Below are 17996 nucleotides of genomic sequence, written 5' to 3' on the forward strand. Positions count from 1 at the left end.
AGATTTAATGTAAGATATTTTCATATATGAAGGTAAATATAAAATTTTTGCCCATCAAATTTTAATGCTGAACAATGTCTATAACTGCATAGTGGTTTGCAGGTTATATGCTTTATAAGACAGATTTTGCCTATCTACAAATTACTGGCAATAAATATAGACATCTTTCTCAATGGATGATGAAAAGCAAAGAGTAGAGACAAACTGCTTATTTTCCCACATGACAATAATATTGAAATAAAACACCACAAGCCTTTGAAATATATGATGGTATTAGATTATAATTTCATTTTCCATCAGAATAAAAAGCTACAATGTCAATAAATTAGAGATAATAATTTTCTTACTACATATATTTTAAATGAGTGAAATGAAATATACTGTTAGCATTTCCCTAGCCTCAGGTCCTCGGCAACTCCCACTAGCCCCCAGATCCACCCATACTTAATGAGCCACTCCTACTCACTACCTAACTACTTCCCCTTTACCCCCAGAGAGAGAAGCTGCCACCTGGATAAGGTGCAGACACCATATAGCTCCCTCTCCCATGGGAAATATGGCCCCACTAATAAAACTCCTTATGAACCTTCTTCTCCTGCCTGTGATTATCTCCGCAGGGTCCTCTGGGTTGGCCTGGACCTATGTTTCCTTGGAGCCAAACCCGGGATAGGCTCACCGGTGGATATGCACCCCCATTTCTGGGGGGATCCAAGCTGCCCCTGGGACCTATTCTGCTGTCCTAAGCCCACCCAGAGAGCCATCAAGTTTATTTCTGACCAAGCGCTCTACTTCCATCCACCACGACAATGTACAAATTCGCCCTCACACCCAGGGTAAGTGATCATGTAAACTAGGGCTTGGACCCAATTTTCCGATTATTGTAGGGCCACAGAGCACACCAAAAATCTGGGCACCAAGTTCCAAGCCCCACTCCAAATGACTGTAGCATAAGGCCACAGGGCCATGGCTTCAGGGCCACACTCCCCACTCGCTCTGAGACACAGGAACTGGGGTGATGACCCCATTGCTGATTGTCTCCTACATTTCAGCTGAACAGAGTAATACTGGGGATGCTTGGTATTTCACTCCTCAGCTCCGCTAATCTCTTACCAAGGGAGGGCCACAATCATCCCCCACAACAGATTTGAAACTCCAACCAGGGTGAGTGACCATTAGCTGGGAGCTTGTATTTTTCCATAAGGCAACGGGGCAACCATAAATCTTGGCTCCAAGTTCTGAACCCCACTCCCAGGGAAGGCCACCGGGCTGCCGACCTTAAGCCACTAGGCTAGGTGAAGGGAATCAGCAATTGTGGGTATTTGGAGTCAACTGATCTCTAGTTCAGTTCCGCTGGTCACTCATCAAGGGGGAAACAGTCTAAAATGCTTCAGGAAAGCTGCTCATGTTTGAGCCCAATCTTACAAATTTGGAGTACATAACTTCTATGAGCACTCAAGCAGATGGAGTTCTCTCTTTCTCTCCCTCTCTCTCTCTCTCTCTCTCTCTCTCTCTCTCTCTCTCTTTCTCTTTCTGCCTCTATGCCTGCCTGCCTGTGATGGGCTGGTACTAGCTTCCAAAGGTACCAATATTTGTTTAACATCTGCTTTGATTGATGTTTGTTAAGCTTGTTGATTCTGTTAACTTCTGCTTGTTGTTGGCTAAATACTAAGTTTTCTCTACCATTCACCACGTGGTGGACAATAGAATTGGGTAACAAATGCCATCTCTGTTCCATCAGGTTTCAAAAACTCTTGGAGGTGGAAGCCCTCCCATCCCCCAGGTGTTGGGCGTGTCAAATTCCTGGAGGCTGGGCAGTGATGTGGAGACCCAAGCTCCCAGTAACCCTGACTCCCTCCCTGAACTTTGTAACTGTGGCCTTGCAATTCAAATGTGCCTTGCAATTCAAGTGCTCAGAGGTGAAGGTGCCTTGCTGTGAGACTGCTAAGGATCTGACCAGCTCCGCTGCCATTATGCCATACCACATGTCTGTGTTCTGTTGTGTCCTGTCTCCCATCTCCTGGACCTTCTCTGGTCATAGAATCCCACTTCAGCTCCCCATTGGAGCTGAACTGGTTTCTCAAAATGTGGCTTCTCAATATCCTCGCCTGAAAATTTGTGAAAATTTTTGTTTGCTGGAAAAGTTTATGTTTTCTAAATCACCACGTGGTTCTAAAATATGGGCAAGATAATATCATTTTGCCACCAGAATTCCAGAAATCTCTACATGGCCAATTAAAAAAAAAATTCTAGAAGAGAGAAACTGCCACCTGGATAAGGTGCAGACGCCATGTAGCTCCCTCTCCTGTGGGAACTATGGCCCCACTAACAAAACCTCCTTATGAACCTTCTCCTGTCTGTGACTATCTCCGCATGGTCCCCTGGGATGGCCGGGACATATGCTTTCAGCTAAGAACCCACCCCTGGGTGATATGACTTCTTACCGTGGATTCCAGACGAACTTGGAAGTTTGCTTGCAGTCTCCCAGCTCCAAGTCTGCCCTGATCTGGAAAAAGAAAAGAGATGACATGATGTTACATGACCAGTGCATACCTGGTTCAGAAGATCTCCAGACCTTACCAACAAGACGGAGAAGAGACCTACAAGAAGCTTTTAGGCAGAATGCAGCCCAAACACTCTGCTGCTTGTGTCCTTCAGTCCTCACAAGACCCGATATTTAACTCTCAGCCCAGAATTTAGCATTTGCAACAATATATCCTTTCTAGTAAACACAGCGTAGTTATCGGTGGGTGTACCCTCCACTGGGTACTTTTCCACAGGCTCTCCCAAAGGTTTCACAGAATCTGAGAATGTAAATGTAGTTAGTTGTCCTTTCCTCTATATGATTCAATATACCTACAAAAGACGGTACAAACTTTGGATCTCTTGAGATGTTAAAGTGGAAAATGTTAAAAAAAAAAAAAAAATTCTAAGCATGCCCCAAAGCCTGTGCCCAACTGTCTGTCTGTCTGTCTGTCTGTTGGTAAAACACGTGAAAACTGGCATCATGGTTTCAAAATTACTTGCTTTTTGACTACTATTTTAACTAATTTTAAGTCTTGTGTTAAAGTGATCTTTGCAGCCTGTGGGTGGAGTCACAGTGAACAGCCTGGGGACAATCCTGACTCTTACCACCAGACACCAAGCCAATGAAAAAACCCAGGGTTTAAACCCAAACTGATCATGTTTGGGTGCAAGCAAATGTGTCTAAAAAAAACTCCAAAAGATTCAAATATGCAGCACATGGTATAAGTACAATGATGTAAAACCAGTGTGTTATACTTTATGTCCATCTATGCTAAAAGTCAAGTGTACATCTGATCCTGACAATTCTTTGGTATAGACTAAGATTGTGCTACTCGATTTCACTCTCGTGTGCTCTCATAAACTCTTTAAGATCAAGGGACCAGAGTCATTTTGGAACGAGTGTGCAAATGTGGCCGATAACCTCGATTTTCCTGACCCAGGATTAATATTTTGCTTTATAGGATGCAGGTTGATGTGTGCTAGCTGTGTGGACTGTGGCGGTCCATGGCTACAGGAAGCTGCCTCCACAGTCTGCTCCCAAACTGCCTGGTTTCACTACTAGTGATTTCTTATTTTCTCTCTCTTACATGGAAAACCGATCAGGGAATCTAGCAGTCCTGTGAAGATTTTGACAGGCGGAGTGCTCCTGCCCTGGCTCTGCCCCCAAGAATAACAATACCCCCCGGATTAGAGTTGGGTTTATAGCAGGCCTATCATGACCGAGTTGCAACCGAGACTTACTCCAAGGTTAAAAGCATCAGAGGCTGGGGATATGGCCTAGTGGCAAGAGAGTTTGCCTCGTATACATGAGGCCCTGGGTTCGATTCCCCAGCACCACATATACAGAAAATGGCCAGAAGTGGTGCTGTGGCTCAAGTGGCAGAGTGCTAGCCTTGAGCAAAAGGAAGCCAGGGACAGTGCTCAGGCCCTGAGTCCAAGGCCCAGGACTGGCCAAAAAAAAAAAGCATCAGAGTTGTGTTTGTTGGCCACGGAGTTGCATTGGAGTAGCACTGGTGTCTTCCCCCTCCATGTCTCAGAAACTGTCATGGCTGCTGCAGAGAGCAGACTTGGTTGGCCTTTGGTCTGTGTGGATTTTGTGACTATGAAGATGGTTAAAGGCCCAAGCCTTCTAAAATATGTTTAAAGTTGTCACCCTGCATAAACGAGTAGGACACCAGCCTACAAAAGCCTTAGTACTCAGAGTAAGCAACCAGGGAATATTGGGAGATTTCAAATGTCTTTAACCAGTCTCTGTAGAATTTTGCAGACAACCAAACAAGAGGTGTGACAATCTATCCAGGGGACTCTGAGATGCCACTACAGCCTCACCCAGATCCAACCCATCTCTCCTGCCTGCCTCCATCACACATGACTAACGAGGCCTACTGGTTCGGGATGGAAGACACAGCCACTTTGGATCCACTGAAGCTGATACTTTTACATTGTCCTGACCCTTTGCCCTCTTGATTGTTATTCATTTGTGCTCTCTTCCAACTGCCAGTAAGGTTAAATGATATGATTTTATTTGATGGCACATGTATCTCATTCAGTCTACTGTTCTCTGAGTGTGTTACATCAGAACTCTGGTAATATTTGTTGGTCAATTCTCAACAATTTACAGGTAAACTCTACTCCTATTGTTCTTCTGTTGATTTAATTGGAAATAAAAAGGGCTTTTATGGCTAAAACTCCTTGGGTTGCAGTTCGAAGCCAACACCAGGCAGGAAAAATATCCCTCTAAAACTCCATCTTCCAAATAACCAGCAAAGAGCCAGACTGGAAGCTTGGCTCAAGAGAATGAGCCAAATGCTGAAAGTGACACCGTGGCTCAAGTGGTAGAGCACTAGTCTAGAGCAGAAGTGCTCAGTGACAGTGTCCAGGCCTTGAGTTCAAATCCCGTGAATGCCAGCTGAGACAAGCTACCCAAACAATGAGCACCTAGACCTTTAGGATGAGGTCAAACCTGACAATGAAGAACCAAGGAGAGGAGAAAGAGGAGATGAACTCTCATCTTATATGGAGTGAATTTAAACTTGCCCTTTCAAAATTAATCAGAGCTAGAAGATCAAGAGAAATACTTGTTTACCCACCTATTGTCCATATCTGTCTATTTTCCATCTGGACAGAAACTTGAATTATTGCCTTGTTACTTGCTATTTGTCTAAATATGTGTGTGTGTGTGTGTATGTGTGTGTGTGTGTGTGTGTGTATGTATGTATATATTAGCCTCTGACTGGTTACTCCCAACGAGGCCACTATCCCTAAACACTTCCTTCCTGCCCCCAGTCCAGTTATTCCTCCTTCCGTGTAATGGGCCACAATTGGGTTTATGCTCCAAATGGAACTTTTCTGGCTTGTGCCAAGGGTGTGTTCTCCCATGTTGTTCATGTTAACTGGTCTTGTGAACTTGTCAGCCATTTTCCTGACCTTTTCAAAAGTCTCCTTTGACATGATGACATCCCTCACCCAGGACGCCACCTGGGAACTTGCAGTTCAAGGCCATCCTCTTGCTACACTGCTCTGCCCAGCATTGATCTGGACCCTGAAGACCCGAGCCCCAGTGACTCCTTGATGTGCCCACACTGCAGGAGGTAGCCAGAGGAGACCATGACACCCATTGGCCCTGATAACCATTCTCATGGAATGATGAGGACTTTTACCAACCAAACTGGACGGTACCAGGCCAAATGACGAATCAGGGACCCCTGACTACTTCACCCCTTTATAGCAGGAAGTAGCTCCAGAAGAAACAACCTCCAACCATTATCCCTGCCTGGTACCCCTCCTCTGTTATTAATAAACAACAAATGGGGGGATGTTAGCATTTCCCTAGACTCAGGTCCTCAGCTCATCCCACTAGCCCCCAGACCCACACATACCTCATGAGCCACTCCTACTCACTACCTAACTACTTCCCTAAGTTGGCAATATACCTTAACAGGATATGCAAGTTATCATTATAATAATAAAAAATGCTATTTCCAATTCAGCTGACAAGAAATTAGAAAGATTGTTATATCTGTAGCTACAGAGAGATACTTCCTGATGAAAACTCTTTCCAAAACAATGGTTTTTTCACTACAACTTTGACATCTTTATTCCTGGAAATGTGGATTAAAATTTCCTCATGGGTATTACAATTGGATAAAAGAAAGAAGAGATTTCCCCCCTCATTCATGGAGATCTTGTGTGACATATACAAATGCACCTGTTTTGAAAGAACAGGAAAAGAGTAATTGTGTGGGAGACACAGGTGTTGGAGATTTAGATATACGTTTAGAGGAGCTACTGTAGGGCTGGCTGGAGAGTGAAGCCTTAATAGATGGGAATGGTGAGAATGGACAGAGGAATATTGTCCCCACCACAATGCGTACCACAGCACTTAGACATCGGTGCTACTGCGGGACATCTTTAGCAAGAGAGCATGTCCCAGAAGTAGTCATTGATGTTGTTTGTGGCACAGAAGTTCAGTCTCCACATGGACCCACAAAAACTGAATAACCCCGTGAATAAATAGGCTAAAGCTAAAAGGGAGATTTCTCAGAGTAAGAAAAAAAAAGACTAATAGACACATGAAGAGATGTTCCACATCTCTGGCCATAAAAGAAATGCAAACCAAGACAACATTGGGATTTCACCTCAACCCAGTAAGAGTGGCCATTATCAATTAAACTAATGATAAAAAATGCTGGCGGGGATGTGGCCAGAAGAGAACGTCACACATTCTTGGTGGGAAAGGAAACTTATTCAGTTGAGTTACTTTAGAAAGCAGTATGGAAGTTTCTCAAAGAGTAAACATAGATCTTCCTATCACCCAGCAATCCCACTCCTGGAAATATACCCCAAAACACATCAACAAGGCTACACTAAAACTACCAGCGCAATCATGTTCATTGCAACATTATGGAATCAGCCCAGTTGCCCATCGGTAGAGGTAGAAAAATGGTTGAAGAAAATGTGATATATACAACAATGGAATTCTATGATTCTATCAGAAAGAATGCTATTGTCCCATTCATAAGGAAATGTAAAGACTTGTATAGAAGTATATTAAAGAAAGCAAGCCAGATCCAAAGAAACATAGACTGCATGGTTTTCCTCACTGATGATAATAGCTCAATAGTTATGTGCATATGAGTATATACCATGATGCTTACCGAAATGAATTTCAAGAAGTGGAAACAAGAGGGTTATTTATTAGTGTATTGTTTTCAGTTAATTCTTTTTTTTATTCATTTGGTTGTTTTCTGTTGTCACTATTTCCAATTTATGTATCCTTTGTCCTGTATATAACATTCTCTGATTTGGAGAAGAGAAGGGGAATGACGGAAATAGTGAGACAAAGGATGTACCAATGCACCATTGATACCAGACTGTATATGGGAAACAAACTTTACTACTTGGAGGGATGTGAGTCGGGGAGGGGGGAAAATGGGTGTAAGTAAGGGAAAGGAAATAACTGTTCAAAAACAAATGTACTCCTGGCCTTACTTATGCAACTGTCTCCCCGCTGTACATCAGCTTTACAATTAAAACATTTTAAGGAAAACCAAATCAATAAAATACAAACAGAAAAATTGCCAACTCAAGAGAGAAAATCTAACCCTCCTGACACAGGCATAATGAACAGGATCCAGGAAGAAATATACAAGAAGAAACATTTAAGAGATTGAGGAAGTAACCAGAAATCTTATATGAAGAAAAATCCCCGTGTGGTTGAACAAGTTTATATTCCCACCAACAATGTAGTAGTGTTCCCGTTTGGCCACATTCCCTCCAGCATTTGTTAAAATTAAGTTTTCCTGGTAATGGACATTCTTACTGGGGTGAGGTAGACTCTCAGTGTTGTTTTGATTTCCATTTCTTTTATGGCCAGCACTCTAGAGGACTTCTTCATGTGCCTCTTGGCCATTCTCATTACCTCTTCAGAGAAGTCTCTTGTTCAACCCTCTGGATAGCAGTATGGAGGTTCTTCAGAAGACTAAACATAGAGCTCCTGAATGAGCCAGCAGTCCCACTTTGGGGCATCTACCCAAAAGATTACAAGCAAGACCACACTAAAGCCACCAGCACAACAATGTTCATCACAGCACAGTTTCTCATTGCTAACAAATGGAACCAACCCCCAGTCTCCACTAGACAAGTGGATCAGGAAAATGTAGTACATATATACAGTGGAACTCTATGCCTCTACCAGAAAGAACGACATTGCTCCATTAATAAGGAAATGGAAGGGCTCAGAAAAAATCATACTAACTGATGTGAACCAGACCCAAAGAACATGGAATCTATAATTTCCCTCATAGGGAATAATTAGTACATGTTTAGGTTAGTCATAGCAGAACATCACAATAGCTCTAAAGCTATTCCCTTATGAACACATTAGATGATACTAAGCAAAATGAACTCCAAGTTACAAAAACAGTTATTGTAGTTATTTTCAAAAAAAGCCATGTGAAACTGTACCTTTTTTTCTCTTTTGTATTCCCTTCCTGTCACTTTTTCTCTGCTATTACTGTAACTGATGTTGTACCCCAGATACTGTATATATGTGTATTGGAACTAGGGAAGAGAAAGGGAATACCAAAATCAAGAGACAACAGATAAAAAGACAAACCACTGCAATAGCAATACTTACAAAATCAATAGATGTAAACCATCTGTACAACTCATGCAGGGGGAGGGAAGTGGAAAGGGGGAAATGAGGGAGGAAGTAACAAGTTGGATGAGAAATGTAGTTGTCTTAGAGATGAAACTGTAAACCCTCTGTACTTCCTTTGAAAAGAATGAAGAAAAAAAAAAAAGGAAAAGGAAAAAAGGACAAGCCCAGGATCAGATGGAGTTCCAGCTCAATTCTGTATGACTTTTCAAGATGAAGTAGCACTAATATTTCTCAAGCTTTTCCATGAATTGGAAATAGATGGAACAATTCCAAACTGATTCCCAAAACCAGGTAAGGGCCAAACACAAAAAGAACTACAGAAAAATTTCTCTGAGGAACACACCTGCAAAGCTCTTCAACGAAATAATAGCCAATAGAAACCAGAAACAAATGAAAAAAAAATATTATGGCCAAGTACGCTTCATCACACAGATGCAAGGCTGGTTTAACATACATAAATCAATAAATATATTTCATGACATCCACAGCATCACACACAAGAGCCATATAACCCTTTGAATAAGTGTAGAAAAAGAGTGAGAAAGTACAAACTAATTCTTTTTAAAAGCTTTGGAGACGTTCTAGTTACAAGGAAAATTCATTAAAACAATAAAGATATATATGACAGACCAACAGCCAATATCATACTGAATGGGGTAAAACTAAAAACATTTCCCCTAAAAAAGGGCAGAGGGAAGTATATACAGTCTCTCCACTCATCTTCAGTATAGGTCTAGAATTACTACTCATAGCAGTCATGAAAGAAAAAATATATAAAAAGGAGTCCTATAAGGAAAGAAACGAAACTACCTCTATTTGAAAATGACATGATTTTATTTTTTTTTCTAAGACACAAAAAGCTATATCTACAAGAGCCATGACCTTAGAAATAACCAATCAGTTTGGCAAAGAAACAGAATACAAAATTCACTCACAAAATCCATATGCCTTTCCATATGGTAGACATGTACAAGCTGAAAGGGAAATAAAAAACAACAACTCCATTTGTAATGGCCTAAAACAACAACAAACAAACAAACAAAGATACAGGAAAAAACCAAACCCAGCAACTAGGAATTAACCCAACCAAACAGGTAAAGGAGCTTTATGGTGAAAACTAAATAAGTCTGAACAAAATAATCAAAGACAACAGGGCGAGGTTCACCATTTTCATTAGTTCATGTTCATGGATACCCAAAGGCAATATTGTGAAAATGGCTAATTAGATGAAATGGCCATACTGCCGAAATGACATACTATGGCCCGTTTCTCTGGGGCCTTTGAGGTGTCTACATGGAAGTGTGTTATATTTCAACAAGAGAAAACAGAGAGTTGTTTTTGATATTGACTAGGGCTTATGATAGAGATGAATGGCATCTTTACCACGTGTTCTCAGAGAGGTGCATCATGAAAATAACTTGATCTTTATTAAAATGTTTAGAAAAAAATTCCCCGTTTGAAGGTGAAAGTTCAGAATGGAAGTGTGACACTTCGTGTTGGCATTGGTTGGTGACAGGATTCATTAGCATAGTAGCTTCCTTAGGCAACAGGAAGTGAGTACATTTGTAGAGGCCTCTGCATATGGAATACCTGCTGGCACCTGCTTGCATCAACCAGCAGTGCTCTGTGGCTGTAGTGCATAGTGGGTGTGTCCACTGACCACATGGGTATGATCCCCTCATATGTTGGGTGGACATCTCCATGGCGTAGAAGTTTTCTTACCATTTCACTGTGCACATGAAAAACAGCATCCTCTGAGGCAATCTAGTTGCATCCTCCCAAATGGCTATCATGCAAATAGTATCATGACACAGATGCCGACCCAAATATAACAAAGAAAACTTTCATCCCTGGGGCTTCTCTATCTGTGATCTTAGAAAAATCATACCACCTGTGGTGAAGAAGAAAAATAGGCAAACATGTTTTCAAACTCTTGTTTTTCTCCTGGAGGCAAGGCCTCAGATGCAGAGCCTCCGGGAAGAGTTTGACACATTCTTCCATGGGGATTCACAAGAGGCTTTGATGAAAGAACATGGGCTGCAGTGTAAATCTTCTGCCAATAAAAAGACATGTATGCGTACATACAGACATATATGAATATACATACCTGGGACTGAACGCTTTACTTCCAGGCAGAATTTCAGCCTGGCAGATGCTTCTGTGATGTGCCCTTTGATCCTCATGCACATTCTTCTCCAGCTTCCCCTTCTTCTCAAGTCCTTGGCTGGCACTAGCTGCTTTTCTACAATGAAGCAGCGAGCACACATGGATGGAGATGTGCTGATTGCTGGATTTTTCCCCCTCTACACTTTAGGAACAGATGTCAGTAACAGTGATGCTTCCAGGAAAGAAGACAATAAGCCGTAAGTAACTCATCATTCTATTTCCATTTACTGTTTTGTTTTCAGGATTGGCAATGGCTGAGGGAACTTGGGCGAGCACATCAATAGTTGCTGTCTTCTCTACCCTGACCTCCCATCCCTAGTGTACCAGAAACAGCTCAGTTTCATATTTTATTTTGCAAGTACAACTGAGTGATTTTCTGCCTGTGAGTTGAAGACTCTCGTTTCATTCAGTGTAGCTTCTCCTTTCCAGGGCTGTGAGTTCTTCACTTTATGCCACCATCTCTGTATCTTCTGAATCTCAGCTGTCATGCTTGATTATGAAGTGATGTTATTACAGACAACCTGAGTCAGTGGCAGGAATTCTGTACCAAAAGGTTACAGACACATTTCCTTCCACACTGGCCTGTGGTATGAAAATTTTTTATGACACACATTTTGAGGAAATTGATTCAAATTCTTATTTTAATCTGGTGGCTCATGATTGTATTCCTCTCTACGCAAAAGGCTGATATCTGAGGATTGAGTGTCGAAGCCAATCTGGACATGAATGTCCTTGAGAATTTTATCTCCAATTACCCAGCCAAAAGCTGGAAGTCGAGCACTGGCTCAAGCAACAGAGTGCTGGCCTGGAGCAAAATACTTCAAGGAAAGTGGCCATGCTTTGGTTTCAAGCCCCAGAATGTGCGCATGCGCACGCACGCACACACGCACGCACGCGCACACACACACACACATAAATACACACACTCATGGACACATTCTCCCACTGTGTGTGTGTCTCTCTGTGTCTCTATGTGTCTGTGTCTCTCTCTGTCTCTCTCTCTCTGTCTCTCTCTGTCTCAGTGTCTTTTATTGTAAACAAGAATTTACTATATCAAACTAAGCACTGTGTCATTATTTCATGTCAGATACGGTCCACAAACTAAATATTACCTCATGTACAATGCAATGTTTTAATCTGTTCCCGGGCAAAAATAAATCAGCAAGAATTGCATCCTTTGAAGTCATATGTTGTGAAATACTCCTCCTAAGTTCCTAAATTTCTATTCTCATTATATAGGTTTATCTTCAAAAACTACCAGTTTGTTTTATCCTTGGCTTTTGCCATTGAAGGAATCAACAAAAATTCTCATATTTTACACAATTTGACTCTGGGATATCATATCTATGATATTCAATTTGGAAATTGGCTAGCATTTAAAAATTCCTTCATTTGCCTCTTTGGGAAGTACAAGAGTCCAAACTACTCTTGTATGAGAGAGAGCAAGTCCATAGCAGTGCTGACAGGAACGTCAGGATTAACATCTGCCCAGTCTGGAACATTGCTAGGCCTCTACAGGTACCCACAGGTGAGGATGAGAAAGTGGGGCGATATTAAAGGAATGTCTAATTTGATGCCATTTCAGGTGATAGAAAAGAATGATAGGAAGATACTGGATATATGAGCCTATTGAAGTTTGTGATATACAAAAAATAGAGTTCAAAATAATTTTATATTTATTGTTCCATGTGTAGAAAAGAAGACAGAGAAATTAGAGCAGGCAAAGGTTTTTAACAATGATTTTAGCAAATGATTTTTACATGTGGAGATACGTTGATCAGTGTGCTGGTAGCTCATGACTGTAATCCCCATTCAGCAAGAAACCTTTATGTCTAGTTACCGAGCCAAAAGTGGAAAGTGACACATATGAAAGTTAGATCTAAAACATGACCATGAAATATGAAATCCATATGGAATACATACAAAGCCATGTGTGTATATGCATGATCCATCTGGCTAGTTTATGCTATATAAAGGGATGGAATTCCATGATATATTGTATGAACAAACAGCTGACAGGACAACAATAAATGAACAATGGAAAGCTGAAGCCTATCCTGTCTGAGGATGATAGATATTAAATGTGTGTGAAAAAGAGCAGAGAAATGGGGAGTGGAAGTAGATGGGAAAATACAACCCAATATTCAACGTACCCATGTACAATTGGACTTAGGAAAGGTGGAATGGGTGTGGTTGGTATAGATAGGAGTTATAGATAGAAATAATGACAGAGATCAAAGGAATTGTATCAGTACATTGCACAACTATAAAAAACAATTTAAAAAATTAAATGAAAAAAATGACTTTCTACCTAATTTTACTGGTTACTTAATGTACTTCACCAGAGAGATTGTGATAGATGGTAATATTCTCATTCATGGGCCATTCAATTTTGATTTTTTAGCTTACCTTTGGGCCTTTTAATCATGTCCTGAGTGACCATAACAAGTTTCCTGCTCTGTATCAGATGGCCCAGAAGGACACATCGATAGCCACTGCCATGGTCTCCTTACTGCTTCACTTCAACTGGAACTGGGTGGATCTGTTTACCTTACTAGATGAGAATGGTTTGTGGATTCTTCCTGTATTGAAAAAAGAGATGGCCAAGAACAGAGTTTGTATAGCCTTTGAGGTAGCGATTCCAACCCGTGCTGCACCAAACACTCTCAAAGTCATGTCCCTTTATAACCGGATTAATAAATCTTCAGCTAATGTCCTCATCATATATGGTGATAATGAATCCCTACTAGATTTAATGATGTGCATTGAGCAACTGTTAATAAAAGGTAAAGTTTGTATCCTGAACTCACAGTGGGATTTAACCAACAGGAAGAGATATTTCATGCTAGGTTCCTTGCATGTACCTCTCATTTTCTCACACCATCACCCAGATGTTTCTGGATTCACAGATTTTGTCAAGGCAGTGAACCCTTCCACATACCCACAAGACGTTTTCCTTGCTAGGCTGTGGTTTCTGTCTTTCAATTGCTCAGATTCTGATTCTGACTGTGTAACGTGGGAGAACTGTCCTCATGATGCCTCCTTGGATTGGTTGCCTGGGCACATTTTTGACATGACTATGTCTGAAGACAGTTACAATATATACAATGCTGTGTATGCTGTGGCCCAGGCTCTCCATGAGATGCTTCTCAATCAAACAGAAGTACAAACAATGGGAAATAGGAAAGGGACAGTGCCTTCCCCTGCACAGGTAAGGCCTTCTATTTCTGATGGCACGCACTATCAGCACAGTCAATTCCTAGAGGAACTTCTTACCACATGAAATTTAATATTTTACTTATGTTCCCCAAATTAAAGTAATTATATTTCTGTAAATGTCTGTGAGGTTTTCTAGACATCAGTTCCTGTGTTCTTAAGGAGAACAGGCTTGTAAAAAGAAGAAATTAATTCCATATTTCTGTACATTCTTCTAGTTACTAATAACCTGCACATACACATAGGTAATGTTTTGGTAAGTTATTAGCACCTTTTCTGTATGATTTTCTAAGCATGACCTGCTGACAAAAGAATCTATATTTTTCATAAGTCACCTAGTTTCATCCTCCTTTAGGTATTAAAACTTGCACAAGCTGAAAGTATAACTATAGACACTAATAGAATTCATTGTTGTGGAAAACTCTAACTAGCCATCTGAAAATTGCTGCATTTATGATTATTTAAATGAAATAGGTTTTTCTTGAAAAGAGGCCTTCTAGCACTTTGCTGAGTGACCTGTACTCAGGAAAACTATTTTTATTCCTCCAAATATTTTCTTCTGGAGTGCTTTATCAGGTGTCTGTGCCTTTCTTGAATTATGAATTAGACATTAAAGACACTAAGGACCTTTTCTTAATTTGGCTTTCTGTCTAACCACTGGGGTATACTTCAACATAAGATGATGTATCTCTTGTAGCTGCACCCTTTTCTGAAGAATACCCAATTTCAGAATCCTGCTGGAGATTGGGTAATCTTAGAGGACAAAAGAAAATTGGAGGCAGAGTATGACATTGTGAACATTTGGAATTTTCCAGAAGGTCTTGATCTTGAGGTGAACATAGGAAAGTTTTCTCCATTTGCTCTACATGACCATCAACTGTCTTTATCTGAAGATATGGTAGAGTGGGCCATAGGAACTACAGTGGTGGGTTGGATTTAATTCAAATGATTTTAAGAACAGATAAGTAAGTGAAATTCACACTTTAAATGTAACATCTAATTGAATGCCAGCAACTATCTCCTTTAATACTAGCTACTCAGTTCTGAATATCCTGGTTTGAAGTCAGGCCAAACAGAAACACCTGTGAGACTCTTATCTTGATTTAACCACCACAAAAGAGGTTGTGGGTTCTGGCTGATGCTTCTAATCCTATCTACTTGGGAGGCTGACATCCTCAGATCTCACATAATTCCTTTAAGAGCCCCACCAGTCAAAAAATCTGTGAGACTCTGTCATTAAACCACCAAAAACATAAGCTAGAGCTGTGGACCAAGCGGCAGATCACTAATCTTGAACAAAAACAGCTCAAGGACATTGCTTAGACACTGAGTTCAAGCTCCAGGATCAGCACCCTCCAAGAAAATTTCACTTTATTTCTAAACGTGAATTTTGAATATTGTCATAAAATACAAATTGCATACTTCTTAGCAGGGTTCTAACACCGATGAAGTACCCAATTAATTGCTTTGTGTGTTTGAAAGGTTTACTTGGTTCCCTTCTCTGGTGGTTTCATTTAATGGTTAGCTGAGCTGCTACTTAGGTATCTTTCATGAGAGGAATCATTGAATGAGGTAGCACATAAACCTTTTGTCATCACATGATGTGGAATCCATAGCAGCATTCAACCCACTGACTGGATTTATGTACATTTATAATACTATGCTAAAGAACTGAAGTCGTTCAAATAAGGGAACTTTTGGAATGTTAGGAAAAGCCTAAACAGTTTCTGACACATATCTGATGTTCCTCAGCCTGTTCATTCTGTGTGCAGTGAGAGCTGTGGTCCTGGATTCAGGAAATACCCTCAGGAGGGAAAGGCTGCCTGCTGCTTTGATTGCATTCCTTGCACAGAGAATGAGATGAACAATGGGACAGGTAAGTTCACGGCAGAGGGAGAAATACTTGTTTTCTCCTAGTGCCCCACAAACCATGCAAAGCACTACAAAACTTGTGTATTCGGGTTGAAGTCAAAGTCCTCCTTCACTCACTTAGTAGTAATTTAGTTGCAAAAATGGATGATACTGCTTCCTGTCTGAACTGTGTATAGGATTAACTTTTTCTAGTATATTGCATGCATGTTTATTTAACTACTCAGTAATGTTAGTGTATTTTCTATCATATGAAGTGCAAAATCTTTTTAAGAATGTTGTCTACAATTTGACAAAATTGCTTTTACATTATAAAGTAAACACAGATCTTCATTTCCTAGTGCCCAGAACTGTTCTTAAAACAGAGCAAGTGCTCTGGTTAGGTACAAATGTTGTGCATGGCATGACTGTATAACTTCAAAGAATGATTACATTCTCTATTCCCTAGTGCTTTACAGGTGAGTAGGAGAAGCAAATATCACAATGACAAGAAAGGACCACAGTGCTACTCTCTGTATTGCACAGAGACACACAGAAAAATGCAAAGTCTTCTAGTCATTTTATATAAGGACATTGTTGTACACAAAAGGCTGAGAATTATTATGGAAGCATGAAGAGATGTATGAAATTATTATTAGGACATTAGGAATGGCAAGAAAGAATATGAATGGTATTCGTTGCAAGTAAATAGTTTCAAGTAGACTTGTGGAAACAAGTGTAGGAACATGATGAAGTTATAAAAATAATACTAAACATGTCTGGTAATCCTTGGTCATATGAAGTTTGTGCTAGTCATGTTTGATATGTCAGAATTTTTTTCTAAGTAGGGATTTCCTAGTGTCCTTTTAAGTAGTGAAAAGGGAATAATGGTAACTTGTCTTCCTCACCAGATATGGAGGACTGTGTGAAGTGCCCAGATCACCAGTATGCCAACACAGAGGGAAACCAGTGCCTCCTAAGAGCTGAAAGCTTCCTGGCTTATGGAGAGCCCTTGGGGATGGCCTTGGCCTGCATGGCTCTTTGCTTATCTACACTCACAGCACTTGTTCTTGGGGTCTTTGTGAAACATCACAACACCCCGATTGTCAAGGCAAATAACCAGGCTCTCAGCTACATCCTGCTCATCTCCCTCATCTTCTGCTTCCTCTGTTCCTTGCTCTTTATTGGCCGTCCCAACACAGTCACCTGCATTCTACAGCAAACCACATTTGGAGTTGCATTCACTGTAGCTGTTTCCACTGTCTTGGCCAAAACGGTAACAGTGGTTCTGGCCTTCAAGGTCACTTCTCCAGGGAGAAGGATGAGGTGGCTGCTGGTATCAGGGGCTCCTAACTTCATCATTCCCATCTGCACTCTGATTCAGGTGACCCTGTGTGGACTCTGGCTGGGAACCTCTCCTCCCTTCATTGACACAGACACATACGCTGAACATGGACACATCATCCTCCTGTGTAACAAGGGCTCCCTCACTGCCTTCTACTGTGTCTTGGGATACCTGGGCTCCCTGGCCCTGGCCAGCTTCACTGTGGCTTTCCTGGCCAGGGACCTGCCTGACACCTTCAATGAAGCCAAGTTCCTGACCTTCAGCATGCTGGTGTTCTGCAGTGTATGGCTCACCTTCCTGCCTGTCTACCACAGTGCCCAGGGCAAGGTCATGGTGGCCGTGGAGGTCTTCTCCATCTTGGCTTCCAGTGCAGGGCTCCTGGGCTGCATCTTTGCCCCCAAGTGCTACATCATCTTGATAAGGCCAGATAGAAATTGTTTGCATGGCTTCAGGGATAAAAATCATAGAAGGACAAATAAGCATTGTTAAGGCTAAACTCAAATATTTGAATATTATATACAGTTTCTGAACTAAATCTATAGTAATTTTCCAGTCTTATGTTTGTATATAATATGGAAATTTTACTTCAATGAATAAGGGCCTATTGCTTACAATTTTTCTTGTGTGTTTTTCATTCCTTCTATTTAATATGTACTTAATGTTTATCCACTCTTCTTAGTGTCTTTTGAGCTAAGTCCTTGGTGAAGGGCCAGGTGTACACATAATGACACATAA

At 41.0% G+C, this 17996-nt stretch overlaps 1 protein-coding gene across 1 annotated transcript; it reads left to right on the plus strand.

Moving 5' to 3' along the window:
• Nucleotides 1-1015: 1015 nt before the first annotated feature.
• On the plus strand, nucleotides 1016-17750 carry LOC125339969 (vomeronasal type-2 receptor 116-like). Its single transcript, XM_048331325.1, has 6 exons — nucleotides 1016-1077; nucleotides 12092-12380; nucleotides 13257-14063; nucleotides 14766-14993; nucleotides 15821-15944; nucleotides 16828-17750. The coding sequence occupies exons 1-6, from the start codon at nucleotides 1016-1018 to the stop codon at nucleotides 17748-17750; spliced, it is 2433 nt and encodes an 810-aa protein (XP_048187282.1).
• The last annotated feature ends 246 nt before the right edge of the window (nucleotides 17751-17996 follow it).

The sequence above is a fragment of the Perognathus longimembris genome, chromosome 22 (genome assembly GCF_023159225.1).
Source record: "Perognathus longimembris pacificus isolate PPM17 chromosome 22, ASM2315922v1, whole genome shotgun sequence".
Classification (NCBI taxonomy): Eukaryota; Metazoa; Chordata; class Mammalia; order Rodentia; family Heteromyidae; genus Perognathus; species Perognathus longimembris.